At 39.0% G+C, this 13,492-nt stretch overlaps 1 protein-coding gene across 3 annotated transcripts in view; it reads left to right on the top strand.

The window, feature by feature from the left end:
* The window catches only part of LOC137290476 (glycogen debranching enzyme-like), a 40,432-nt gene extending 27,274 nt beyond the window's left edge, over positions 1 to 13,158 (top strand). For all 3 annotated transcript variants that reach the window (XM_067821433.1, XM_067821431.1, XM_067821430.1), the window contains 12 exons: positions 471 to 604; positions 1,270 to 1,451; positions 1,931 to 2,033; positions 2,677 to 2,902; positions 3,490 to 3,601; positions 4,421 to 4,556; positions 5,102 to 5,214; positions 5,971 to 6,179; positions 6,655 to 6,752; positions 7,162 to 7,249; positions 7,607 to 7,795; positions 8,936 to 13,158. In XM_067821433.1, coding sequence (XP_067677534.1) covers positions 471 to 604; positions 1,270 to 1,451; positions 1,931 to 2,033; positions 2,677 to 2,902; positions 3,490 to 3,601; positions 4,421 to 4,556; positions 5,102 to 5,214; positions 5,971 to 6,179; positions 6,655 to 6,752; positions 7,162 to 7,249; positions 7,607 to 7,795; positions 8,936 to 9,034 — 1,689 coding nt within the window. In that variant the 3' untranslated portion in view covers positions 9,035 to 13,158. The remainder of the gene's footprint in view (positions 1 to 470; positions 605 to 1,269; positions 1,452 to 1,930; positions 2,034 to 2,676; positions 2,903 to 3,489; positions 3,602 to 4,420; positions 4,557 to 5,101; positions 5,215 to 5,970; positions 6,180 to 6,654; positions 6,753 to 7,161; positions 7,250 to 7,606; positions 7,796 to 8,935) is intronic.
* The last annotated feature ends 334 nt before the right edge of the window (positions 13,159 to 13,492 follow it).

Genomic DNA, 13,492 nt, shown 5'->3' with positions numbered 1-13,492 from the left:
CATGTCCGACCAAGACTTGATGATGTACATGTCTTTGTGGTTCAACCTATGTTGACTGTGTTATGACAACCCTTCACCCTCAGACACAGTTTAAAAGATGTGATTATTTTGTAGGTTATTTTTACAGTATTTGTAATCATCTTTGCTGTATTTGGGGGAAGTGTAAAGTTCAGGTTCATACATGGGAGCTAAACCTGTTAGGTATTTAATGAAAGCTGTTGCTATCATGCAGTGATAGGTTTGGGGTCACAGCATCCTTTCTTTCTCTTTGTAATTATTGAAGAGTGCTGTATTCTGACAAGGAACATTTTGCTTCTCATCACCTCATTCTTTGTTTACTTTTTGCTGTAGTTTGTCATTTTTTTCTGTGAGAAGGTAAGCCGTAAGCAAACACTCCTTATCCAGTCTGTATTTGTTGATGTGCGTGTGATGACAAGACTTTCTTTGATGAATATTTTGTGTAATTCCAGCTGGGCAAGTGGTTTGAAGCTGTGTTTAGTCACCTGAAGAAGGTGCCCCGCTATCTGGTGCCATGTTACTTTGATGCCATAGTGTCTGGAGCTTATGTCGTGCTACATACCATGGTAGTCCAACAACTGTCAGAGTAAGTGGTAGACAGGAGTTCTTCTTGACCTGACTAGACACCTACTTCTTCACCTGACAAGACACCTACATCTTGACCCAACTACACCCCTGCTTCTTGACCTAACGAGACACCTACTTCTTGACCTGACTAGACACCTACATCTTCACCCAACTACATCCCTGCTTCTTGACCTGACTAGACCCCTTCTTCTTGACATGATCAGACACCTACATCTTGACTAGACACCTACATCTTAATATGATTGGACACCTACATCCTGCCCCAACTAGACACCTACTCCCTGACTTTTGTAAAAACCTACTTTCTTGCTTTACTATATGCCTATATCCTGACTTTGCAATATACCTACCTCCCATCTTTACTGGACACATTCCTATATCCTATAATTACTAGACACCTTCATCCTGTCTTCACTAGATACCCATTTCCTAACTTTACTTTCTGACTTCACTTTTAACAAATGGGATTTATGATAATGTCCATCAGGTTTTCATACTTAGAACAATAGAATTGTAAGTGACAACCACTGGAATGATTAAAGATGCTCAACGTCAGTTTGGGAATAACTGTTTCTTTCTGAAAACAGTGCTAAAACCAGACTCTCCTTTCAGTCATTGTTTGCCTATGATTGGCAGTGAAGGTTGAATTAATTTCCCTTGTAGCTTTATTCGCGATGGCTCCACTTTTGTACAAGCACTTGCCATGGGCTCTGTCCAGTTTTGTGGATTTGTGAAAACCTCCAAGTTACCTCCCTTGTCTCCTGACCTCGCAGATCCACCTGCACGGAGAGAAGTGGATCTGAAAACAGGGGAGGAAACTGAAGCAACACTGTCCTGTGCTGCAGGTATGCTGTGTGTAGTGAGTCTGTAACTGTCTACAAACAGGACAGCTCATTGTAGTTATAGATCTATTGTACTTGACCGGCAGGTTACATCGTGGTGTATACTGACTCCAGTATATATCCTCTACTAAGTAATCCTTCAGTGGGAAGAGTTGGATCAAGTTGCTGAGCACTTAAGGTTGGTCATGGGAGGTCAGTAAGATGGATCAGGAGGATACTCTTAGCGACTGGCTTTATTGTGGGTCATCAGCTTGGGAAGTTACTCTTAGTATCAATCACTGGTTTGTGTTGATCAGGCAGTGCTGGAATATTGCTAATTGCGACACCGACATGAAACAAGCAAATTGCTGTGTATTCCTGATCCACAACATCATCCAAATAAATAAAGTCCTATGAAATAATTTGTACAGCTTTTGTATTTCAAATAATGCCTTCGCCGATAGTATTGGTAACTATTGACCACATTGTGATGTATTACCCAGGTTTCCCCCACTTTGCCAGTGGCTACATGAGGAACTGGGGCAGAGACACTTTCATAGCCTTGAGGGGGCTGCTGCTGCTGACAGGGAGATACCAGGAGGCAAGGTCAGTATGTCTTACCAGGCTTAGTCTGAGTAGCCAGATGTTGTATCAGGTCAGTCTGAGTAGCCAGGTGTTGTATCAGGTCAGTCCATGTAACCAGGGGCTGTCTCAGGCCAGTCTATATAACCAGGTGCTGGCTCAGGTCAGTCCCTGTGACCAGGTGCTGGCTCAGGTCAGTCCATGTGACCAGGTGCTGGCTCAGGTTGGTCCCTGTAACCAGGTGCTGGTTCAGATCAGTCTGTGTAATCAGGTGCTGGCTCAGGTCAGTCCATGTAACCAGGTGCTGGCTCAGGTCAGTCTGTCTAATCGGGTGCTGGTTCAGGTCAGTCCATGTAATCAGGTGCTGGTTCAGGTCAGTCCATGTAATCAGGTGCTGGTTCAGGTCAGTCCATGTAATCAGGTGCTGGTTCAGGTCAGTCCATGTAACCATCTCAGCGTAACGATTAGGCTTATGCTGTTGTGTGTAAGTGTATGTTCCTTGTGATAAGAATTATTTCTGAAAATGCAACATGAAATAGTGAATACAACAGGTTATGCTGTTAAACATGGGGCTTAAGTACATCGGATATACAAGCCACACTGTTTCCTGAATGCTCAATGGTAGTGCTTTAGATCCTGAAGTCAAATGGATTGAGTGCCATTTCAGATGTTTAATACTTGCATTTGGCGGAACACTGCGACACGGTCTCATCCCTAACTTGCTTAATGAGGGTACAGGAGCTCGCTTCAACTGTCGTGATGCCATCTGGTGGTGGCTACAGGCAATACAGGAATACACAAAACTGGCACCAGGAGGCAATGATATACTCAAGGATAAGGTGTCCCGACTCTATCCAACCGATGACAGTGAGGCTCTCCCTCCAGGTGCTCATGTGAGTTAAAAGTGCCAAATTTATGGCCATTTTTATACCCCCAAACTTTATAGTTATAAAGTTATAACGTGGAAACTCTATCATCCATCTGGGATTTTTGTTCAAGTAATAACTAGAAACCCATTGATTGTATTGTTTTAAAAACAATTTGACCACTCTCTTTGTCTAAAGTCAAAATTTTCATGATGACATTTGAATTTTCAAGGATTACAACATTTTACAAATTTGAAATGTTTGTTCAAGCAATAGCTTGAAAGGTATTGGTGGAAATGTTTTCCAACTTGGAAAACATCTTCTTTGATCAAAGTGAGTATCAGCAGGACAGGTGCAGTAGCAGGTCCTATTACTATTTTTTTGAGGTACTGAGTTTTTAACTTTTGCCAGGTTAAAGCAGGAGAACAATTTATTAGTTATTTTCATGTGTCAGTATATGGCTGGCATTATTAAATATGCTTAATGGGGAGCTTAACAGATTTAGTGCTGTGTGTGAAATTAAGCTTGAATGTGAAACTTTATAATACAGTGGATATCCAGAGCCTAGAAATAAGAGAAGTACTTGTCAAAACATTTTTGTTTTTTTCCCCCAGGATCAGCCTCTTTATGAGGTCATCCAGGAGGCCCTCCGTCACCATGCAGAGGGCATCAAGTTTCGGGAGCGCAATGCAGGACACCAGATCGACAGTGAGATGGCTGATACAGGTAATATAGACTCAAAGTCAACCAGTAGATATGTTCTATCTTACTGTTCAAAAATAAATGTATTGTCTTCAGTGCATATTCAATATTTCCCACTGTATATAGCCCAAATATTGCAGAAAGTGATGTAAAACTGAATTCATTCAACAGATGATGTTGTCTGAACACCTCTGTTAAATGAAGGGTGGGAGATAGGAGACAGGGTTTTGTGTATAAGAGGAAACATGCCTCCAAAATTTTGTAGACAATGTAAAACTGAAGGGGGAGGGAAATCCTGAGGGGTGGATGGTTTTACATTGTCTACCAAAACCAAGAAGGGTTTTCTCGAACATATATAACATCAATGATGGACAAGTACAATGTAGATGATCATTTAATGAAGCTACATAACAGTAACTGAAGCGCAAGTAAAATCAATTTAATGACAGCAACCATAAATAGATAATTCAGCCCCACTTCCCTTGTCACCCCGATGACCATATGGTAGAGCATCTGCCTACAAATTTGACACTTGCTGTTCCAATCTTGCTTGGGTAAACATTTGCACTTTGAGCTTAATCTTTAACAATACTTTTCAATTGACTTCAAACACTCATATATTATTTGAATGTTGATGTTCATATAGATTAGGAAAAGATAATTACAAAAAGTAAAACCCGGGAAGGGGTCTTACTAATGAAAAATAAAACCTTGGAAGAGGTCTTACAAAACAAAAACCTCAAATGCAGTTATTGTGGGAAAACAAGAGATGACCTAATATATAGTGAGAAGCACACTATATGTTTATATTGTCTTATCATATCAGAACACCCTGTATTACAGGCTTTAATTTAGAAGTGGGTGTTAAATGGGACACTGGGTTTGTGTACGGAGGCAATGAACACAACTGTGGTACATGGATGGACAAGATGGGCAGTTCCCTCAAGGCAGGAAACAAGGGCAAGCCAGCAACTCCCAGGTAAGGAGGTCTCAACTCTTCCCAGTTTCCCTGAATCAGCCTAAGAATGTATGTGTATACAGGAAGAGACTGATATCTTCTTTAAGTGGCATTTAGAAGCTGGTATGATGAAGAAGAGCATTGTTTATAGATAGAGGACTTCTTTATTGCATCATTTGCTTGATAACAATGTTAAATCTTCATCTCTCATCCACTGCAATAAAGAAGTTGTCTATCCATAAAAGTGATCCTCTTCAAGAGACTGGTGCTCAGACAAAGACAGCAACATATCTTGCACTATTTTGCACTTATCCAAGCCGCATTCATTAGTCTCATTTCTTCAGTATGAAGTTAATGAACAGAATGTGGCTCATTTGAATATAGATGTCGTCTTTCATTTCCTGACTAAATATACAAAGTTCACGTCAAACAGGAAACATATTTTGACATATTTTTTCTCTTTTTTTTTCTGTGAAGAAGAAAAGTGGTGATAAGCTGTTTCCATATATGGAGCTCTCTTGAAATGTTGGAGAGCCTGTGTATGTCTGTGTATGCCTGTGTTGCAGAGACGGGTCTGCTGTGGAACTGGTGGGACTGAGCGTCTCCACCCTGAGATGGCTGGCCAACCTACACAACAAGGGCTTGTATCCCTACAATGAGGTGACAGCCTTAGATGATGGTAAGTGCCGCTGCTACAGCAGAGATAACATCTAAGTGTCTCAGAACATGTGTGAACAAATATTATCAGTTAAGAATTTAGTGTGTCCCTAGATTTATTATCTCTGGTATTTGCTGGCCCCCAGACCATCTGCATAGTTTTTACAACTGGAGTGTCATTTGCTGGACTGGTTCTGAGCAAAGTCTCCATACTATCCATAGACAGACAAATTCAAATTTATGTATGTGAACTCACAAGGATTACAAGATGCTGAACCTTTGGGAAGATCAGAGCATTCTCCTCAGTTTTTGTAAAATGATTGGGGTGGTGGGGTGGCATAGTAGCTGAAGCTTTCTCTGTTCATGCCAAAGACCCGTTACTGATTCCCCATGTGGGTGCCTTGAAGCCCATTTCTGGTGTCCCTCACTGTGATATTACTGAATTATTGCTAAAAGCAACATAAAACTGAACTCACTCACCCTGTGAAATGACTGAAATTTTCCAAGTGTCAGTTTTCCTATTAATTAGACATTTCTTCATGGGTCCCTTTGAAATAGTGTCCAGTAAGTATGGTGGTGTACAGCACTTTTATTTTTTGTTAAGATATGGTGTTTGACATGTAGTTTCTTTTGGTTTTAATTTGTTTTTAAATCTCTTCTGGAAGAAATAATTATAGTAAAATGCCACTTTGATCAACGTCAATCAGAAAGTGTTTTGGAATGCTTGAAAAAGTGAATTCCATGTTTCCAGTGCTGAATACTCATGCTTTATCTTCAGGCAAGCAGCATGCCGTGTCATTTACCCAGTGGGCAGACAAGATCAAGGACAACTTTGAGAAATGTTTCTGGATTAGCAAGATCCCAGAGCCCAATGAGACCACACCTGAGCTGATCAACAGGAGGCCTATGTACAAAGACAGCTACAAAGCCACCCAGTTCTGGGCCAACTTCCAACTCAGGCCCAACTTTGCAGTTGCAATGGTGGTGGTAAGTCAGCCTCAAGATGGTGGAGAAGGGTCTCGGCTGTGTATGGGACTCAACCCTGACTAGTAGATTATAGTGTAACTAGGCATAGGAATGCCAGGAAGAAAGTGGTTAAATGTATCATGATATATTTCGCATCACACTTTCTTAGTAAAGTACAGATTCTAGTATTTCTGTGGGTTGAGTCCCATCTGGAATCCAAACCCACAGCTTTGAGTAAGGCATCTAATCACCTACACAGTCAGCTGTCTATCTCACTCAGGCACCATGGCTTCCAGTGTGAATCACACAAATCAGTGGACCAATAACTGCTTGAATTTGCATTAACTATCCAGGATCCAATCCACAAAGTGTTTGTAGTCTTATGACCTGTCATAACCCATTGTCTAATGAATGATGTAGTGCAATGAACACTTTGTGAACAGGGTTCCTGTATCTTATCCTTACTTACTTACTAACTAACATGTCCTCTGTACAGGCCCCAGAGTTGTTTGATGTGGACAATGCATGGGCAGCCCTGGAGACAGCTGGGGAGGTTCTTCTCGGACCCCTCGGGATGAAGACACTGGACCCAAGGTAGAAGTTGTGACATTTGGTACAATCTCATTCAGATCTAATGATATTTTTCAATATAGGTCTCTCTGTGAAGATCTCAACACACCTTCACAAGTGAACTGTCTAGTCAGCCAATCCTTCCCAAGGCTTCCAACCATCATATATTTTGTATATCAAAAATGAACTAGAGCAATTCTGAAAATAAGAAAGTGTAATGTTTTCGTCATATTCTTGTTGATATTCCTTCGGTTGGCAATTCATCAGTCTTAATGCAGTCAGAAACCAAAAGCGTGGTATCAATATGACTGTTTTTCAAATGTACATGTACATGTGTTATTCAAGTTTGGGGGCAATTAGATTAGAGCTCTTAAGACAGTGCTTGGTGTAAATATTTTCTCCATGGTATATCACTCTGCGCCTATCTGCCTAGGGACTGGGCTTATGAAGGAGATTATGACAATGCCAACGACGGAGACAACATCAAGCTTGCCCGCGGATGGAACTATCATCAAGGACCAGTGAGTCCCCATGAATACACATTCCAGGATAATGTTTTAGGGCTTAACTTCTCACACATAATTTTTGGTTTACATACATGAGTTATCATATAGTGGTATGTAATTAGATACAGTAAACTACACTTTTTTATGAACTTAAAGGCACCCACTAATCTAAGTTCATTATATCTGTAGAGTGTTGATCACATTTCAATTAAAATATGCCTAAAGAGAGTTTGCCTAAAAACAGTATATACCATCTGTTAATAGTACCTTATATGGACTTACTAAAGGTCTCTGTTTGAAGACTTCATTAGGTTCGTACATCTGTCAAAACTCTCTTTTATGATGTTCAGCATATTCTGTCTGTCCATTCAGGAGTGGGTCTGGCCTATTGGGTATTTCCTACGAGCTAAGTTGTACTTTGCATCCATCCTGGAGAAGACGAAGCCTGGTATTCTGAAGGAGACTGTCAACTTCGTGGAAACCGCACTGAGTCGGCACTATAAGGAGGTCATGACTTCGCCATGGCAGTCTCTGCCGGAACTCACCAACTCTAAGGGATCGGTATGTGCAGATGTCTTTACTATGCATCACAAGAACAGATTCAGATTCTTTATTACGTATAGACGGCCATGAGGCCAACAGTACAACATGTCTAAACAGTGAGGGAGAAACATACATATGGCTTCGGCTATGTGTGGATAGCACAAAATGTTAGTAATGTGAAATGCTTTCTTGACAATTTTGAACAGCGCTCAAAAGATATCTATTACCAAGAGTGGCATCAACACGTGGTCCTTTCCCAATCATTGACACTCTATGCTAGAATAAAGACTGATTTTTCTCTTGAAAATTATCTAAAAGCTATTGGCTCACAAGATTTATGGAGATGTTTGACAAAGATTTGTTGTAATGCACATGATTTCAATATTAATTCTTATAGACACGTACATGATGTTCGTAATCATCGGCACGACTTCGATCCTCAGGTGTAAACAACCTCCAGGGGCATGACTTGTGACACTCGTCTGCAGTGACAATCTTTTCCTAAAAACATAGGCTATTGCCCCGACAACACCTCATACCTAAACGCATTCAACACGGGTGGTCAAAGATGGATGAGTATAAAAATGTAATAGTAGGAACTAAAAACACAACTCACCGAAATGGGTGTTTCTTCCAACGACGCCATTTTTTGCTGCGTGAGTTTCCACTCGCGACCGAAAAATCTCCGAAGATGACCGAGCATGTTTCCAGTATTACCGATATTGCTTCCGATAAGGGCGATGTGTTTCTGTTATTACCGCTAAACTACCTATATCGCTGCAATTGTTTTGCAAGTGGGCTGCGTTTGTTAACATTTGAGATGCAATTCCTTCAAATTTGCTGTAATTCCTTCAGTTACTTAGAGGGGCCTGATATATGGCAGGTGTTCTCTGTTTGGAAGCTGCACACCTCCAAGGTTCAATTATCGATTTCAGGCAAGTTGTATGGGATAATCAGTCTTCTATTGCATTAACAGGAAGCCACAGTGAGTGTGTATGCCTCACTCTATATATAATATAGACCAAAATATTGTTGAAAATGTGTGACTTAGTGCCGTTAATGAGTTTAGTGTATGGGAAATCTCACACTCCGATTATGACAGCAATACTGAAGAATTAAGATAACAGTAATAGTACTAGTACTATGTTTGCGTTTCAGTACTGCAGAGACAGCTGCAGAGCCCAGGCATGGAGTACTGGGTGTGTTCTAGAGGTCCTCTATGATCTGGAAATGTTACAGAAGGATGAGGCAGCTTGATGCAGGCGGTCGTAGATGCTGGACACTTAGCTTACACCAAAGTTGTAGACACAGCAGATTAATGGATGGTAGCAAACCGTTTGCCACACACTGCAGAGGGAAGGGAGAGACAGTGTCAAGTCTGAACTTGTTTTTTTATTCAGGAATAGTGTTGAAAGTGGTCTGGAAATCAAATCTAAAGTCATTGTTTATCTTTTTTTTTTTTTGTTTAATGTTTCACACAGTATATATCCAACTTTGTAGCGGTATTCTTTGGATATTCTTTTCTTAAAAACTACTGATCTGACAAGTGTAGAATAGAAAGGGAGGGAAAATTATTGCTATATGCATGTTCCACTGAATGCTAAATAATTGTGTTGCTTTTTTCATAACATGCAAAGGGATTTGTTTTCTTTAAAAATCACTTACACATTTTTCTTTCTGTAGACCCCAGTTCTCTCTCAGTGTTTATGAGAACTTGACAATTTGTTGTTTAGTCAAAAAGTGTTCAGAATTTCAGTCTTTACAAGATTAAAAATATGGATGAAAGGTTCCATTATTCTGTGAAGGTTATTATGGTGGTGTAATTCTGACAAACTCCAACCTCCTAGACAGCATTACATTGCACCCGATCTCAGCACAACTAGTCTCATCACCTGTTTCTGTATTGTTTGCGGGGCGGTGGGGTAACCTAATGGTTAAAGCGTTTGCTCGTCACGCCAAAGACCCGGGTTCGATTCCCCACATGGGTACAATGTGTGAAGCCCATTTTCTGGTGTCCCCTGCCGTGATATTGCTGGAATATTGGTAAAAAAGCGGCGTAAAACTAAACTCACTCACTCACTCACTCACTCACTCACTATATTGTTTGTTCTGCTAGTTTTGCAGCTGAAAATCATGGACTTAGAATCAAATCATTTCTGGTGCTCAACTGAAAGCGTGTTAGTTCAAAATTTGTGTATGAAGCCGTATGACTACGTTTTTTGTACTGTAACACTGCTGAGCTGGACCCTTGTTATAACACTATGGCATGGTGTCGTGGCATCCAAGGATATCAGTGCTTGTCAGATGTAGAGGGATAAGTAGATACACATATTTTGTCCATTTTCAAAACAATTTTCACTCACACATAGTTATTAGAAGGTTTTCTTTTCAATAAACATTTATCCATATGTGGTGGAAATATTTTGAAAAGTTAACTACTATTGATTATACATAAATGTGAAACTGTTACACAATGTGCCCGAACATTAAATGCTCAGTAACACCAGTCTCTTTTCAAATAAAAAGATTCAGAGATGTAAATTTATAAAAAGATAGGCTTAGAAGCTTAGAAACAGTTAGATACAGGTTTACTAGCATCAGGGATTTAAAAAAACACAAGTTCGAAAATGTAACTCAACCCAAATCAAAACTTTTCCTTTCCCCAACACATCATGTCTGTTTTTTAAGTCATTGTAAACAGAATTAGTAGCAGGCTACATTTGTGACAGCTATTTTTCAGTCATTTTTAGTGTTAAATTCCTATAAATACCAGTCTTGGTGATGGATCTGTGTAGTTCAGTATAACAAGAGAATAAAAATATTTTGTACCAGCTTGTGTTCCCCCCTCCAAATACTAGTCTGATTTGTCAGAATTGATACATACCATACATATGGCATCAAACATTGATTGATGGCTATCTTGAATAGTGAGCTTTAAAGTTGGACATAACTATTTGAAGGCATTGTTTTACATAGACTTCTTATAGTCTGATTTCATACTTCTGGGCATTCATTAGTTTAGTATAAATGTGTTCTGTAGACATACTGTATCAGTATAACCCTGATGACATGTTCAGTAAGAAGTGGTTAATTGACATGTGTTCACTGCCAACCTTTACTACCTACATTCATGTCATAACTATAGATTTCCAGGTTTATTCCGACGTGGCTCTGTTGATCTAAATATAGTATAATGGAAATCCCCAAATATGTACCCCTTTTTCAAAATCCTTTATGTCCCTAAATATACGGAATAGTAGTTATAAACTTTTAAATTCTGATCATCTTGCACTTGTTGTTTTCTCCTGTTTATTCCTGCATCAACAACTTTTTGTTGTCATCACTTTACAGTTTTGAATGTTTATTCCTTGAACAGTTTTGTCAGTTTATTCCTGTCTTTACTGTCTCACTTCATTCATGTGTTAAAAACTGTATGTTTTATTCCTATGCTAACTACTACATGTGTATCTGCTCGTTCCTATGCTGACAACTATCCCTGCATATTCCTGTATTAACAGCATTCCCTGTTTATTCCAGCTAACTGTTTCCCCATGTCTGTTCCCACCAATATAATATGGGTATTACACAATGTAGAGATTATTTCTTTTAGTTTGTTGAACTCCTATATTTGTTATCATCAGACTGGTGTTTATGTAAGCAAGCATTGTATTTTTCCTGATCTTATATGATAAGAACATTTATGAGTACTAATAGCTGTGTTTGCCTTGTATTACTGGTGTGTTAAAGAGCCAAAGTAATGTAGATTTGTTTTCACGTTTTCAGATTTGTTAGTATCAGGATCTGTTTTGATAATGCATGTATAAAAATAATGTTTTCTGATCTTATCAAGTTGCCTTAGACCAACCTTTTTAGAGTGTTTACCTAGCTTTACAATGCTTAGTTCCTCTTGTTACTTACACATTCATAAGGTATTGTCTGTGATGGTTAGAGTTTGTTGTGTGCTTGTCCAGACTGTGTCAGCTCATGCTGTGTATGTAAGAACAGCTGTTGTGTCATTCCTATAGTAAAGAGAGTCTACTTAGAAACTATATGATGAAATGTTCCACTGTAACAGTGATCAGATTTCTTTTCAATCTTAAATTTGTAAAAGTTAAGGATGTAAGGATGTTTGATTGTATAGAGAGAAATGAGACTGTATGAAAGACAAGATGGAGTTGTTAGTGTGAAGATGGATAGTGAGTCTGTTAAAAATCTCAGTGTATGGACAAGCTCAGTTTAAACTGGATAATAAACTATTATTTACATATGTGGATTGTGTACAGCTTTCCTGAAGATAATTATTGTAATTAGTTAAGTGATTCTGATGTACATATACATCGTGTGTAGTATAAGCAAAAAAAATGAAAAGTTGATGAAGTGTTAATTTGTTCTGAACTTGCTTGTGTATATGAGGTATTACTGTTAAAGAGGATATAATTCATATGAATTTCTATCCAAAGTAAGTTTATGCAAGCATATCTAAAAGGTTTACATATCTTTTGAAAATATTGAATTGCAAGATTTCAAGTGGAATTGTTTTGTTATGTTTCCATGACTACAGGGCTGAATGAGTGTACAGCTGTGTAACGTAAATGATTATATTTGCATGAAGCATACAGAAGAATTGTATCAGCTATGTTGGGTCTATTTAGATGAATGTATACTGATGGAGAAGACTAAGGCAACATGTCAGTGAAGTATAGACATGCCACTCAGTATATAGTTAAAGACGAAACTACAAATTCAATGTCACTACAGGTATTAATTTGATGTTTTGTTGACATGAAGAATTTTAAACTGACCACAGCAGTCAACTGCCTCTGTCTCAATGGGTATTTGTTCCCCTGTTTTATCACATCAGGAAATGAGGTCATGTCAGGCAAATGGTATACAGGAGGTCATATCAGGCAAAATCTACACAGGAAGGCAAGTCATGTCATGTGAACTCAATGAGGTCATATCAGGCATATGGTTGATAGGAGGTCATATCAGGCAAAATTCTACACATGACTCATCATGCAAATCCCACATAGTCATGTCAGGCAAATCCTCCACAGGAAGTGACATCAGGTGACCCTTCACTGAAGGTCGCATCAGGTGAACCCTCCACACTTCGAACAAACCATACATAAGCAAACTTTCACTGCCCTATTGAAGTAAGATGCATTGGGTTTTTTGTAGCCAATCAGATATCAACTCTGACTATTTGGCCTGACATAGTTGTGATTTGTCAAGCTTGTATCCATGGGAAGGGCTCTTTTGTTACATGCTCTAGCCCTTGTTAACAATTGCTAAATGCTTGGTTTTGCTTTGCTGAACTGGTTTTATATAGTCTTATTCCATACGCAGGAGTGATATAAAATATTTTTTGTTATAATGAATTATTTGTCTGTTGTTTGTCTTACTGTGACCTACGTTGTTTTCAGCAATTTTTCAGTGAGTTGGGTTTAATATCCATTCTTTACATAGTCTGAGCTAGCATTGAGCCCAACACAGATAACTCTGTTAGAATTCACATGCAGAATCCCACTCTGTGCAATAAACAGGAAGTTAGAATGCATAAAGTCATATGTTACAGTTCTTATGATCCAACATTTTGTGAAATCATGACAAATCAGAAAGATGTAACCATCATAAGATTGCTCTAGTTTCACAGTCGCAGTTGAAGCAGTCTTGTTTACTGGACACTTATTACAAATATGTACAATCTGTTTA

The sequence above is a fragment of the Haliotis asinina genome, chromosome 7 (genome assembly GCF_037392515.1).
Source record: "Haliotis asinina isolate JCU_RB_2024 chromosome 7, JCU_Hal_asi_v2, whole genome shotgun sequence".
Lineage (NCBI taxonomy): Eukaryota > Metazoa > Mollusca > Gastropoda > Lepetellida > Haliotidae > Haliotis > Haliotis asinina.
Note: the sequence above shows the minus strand (reverse complement) of the source record. Positions and strands in the feature narration are given on the sequence as shown.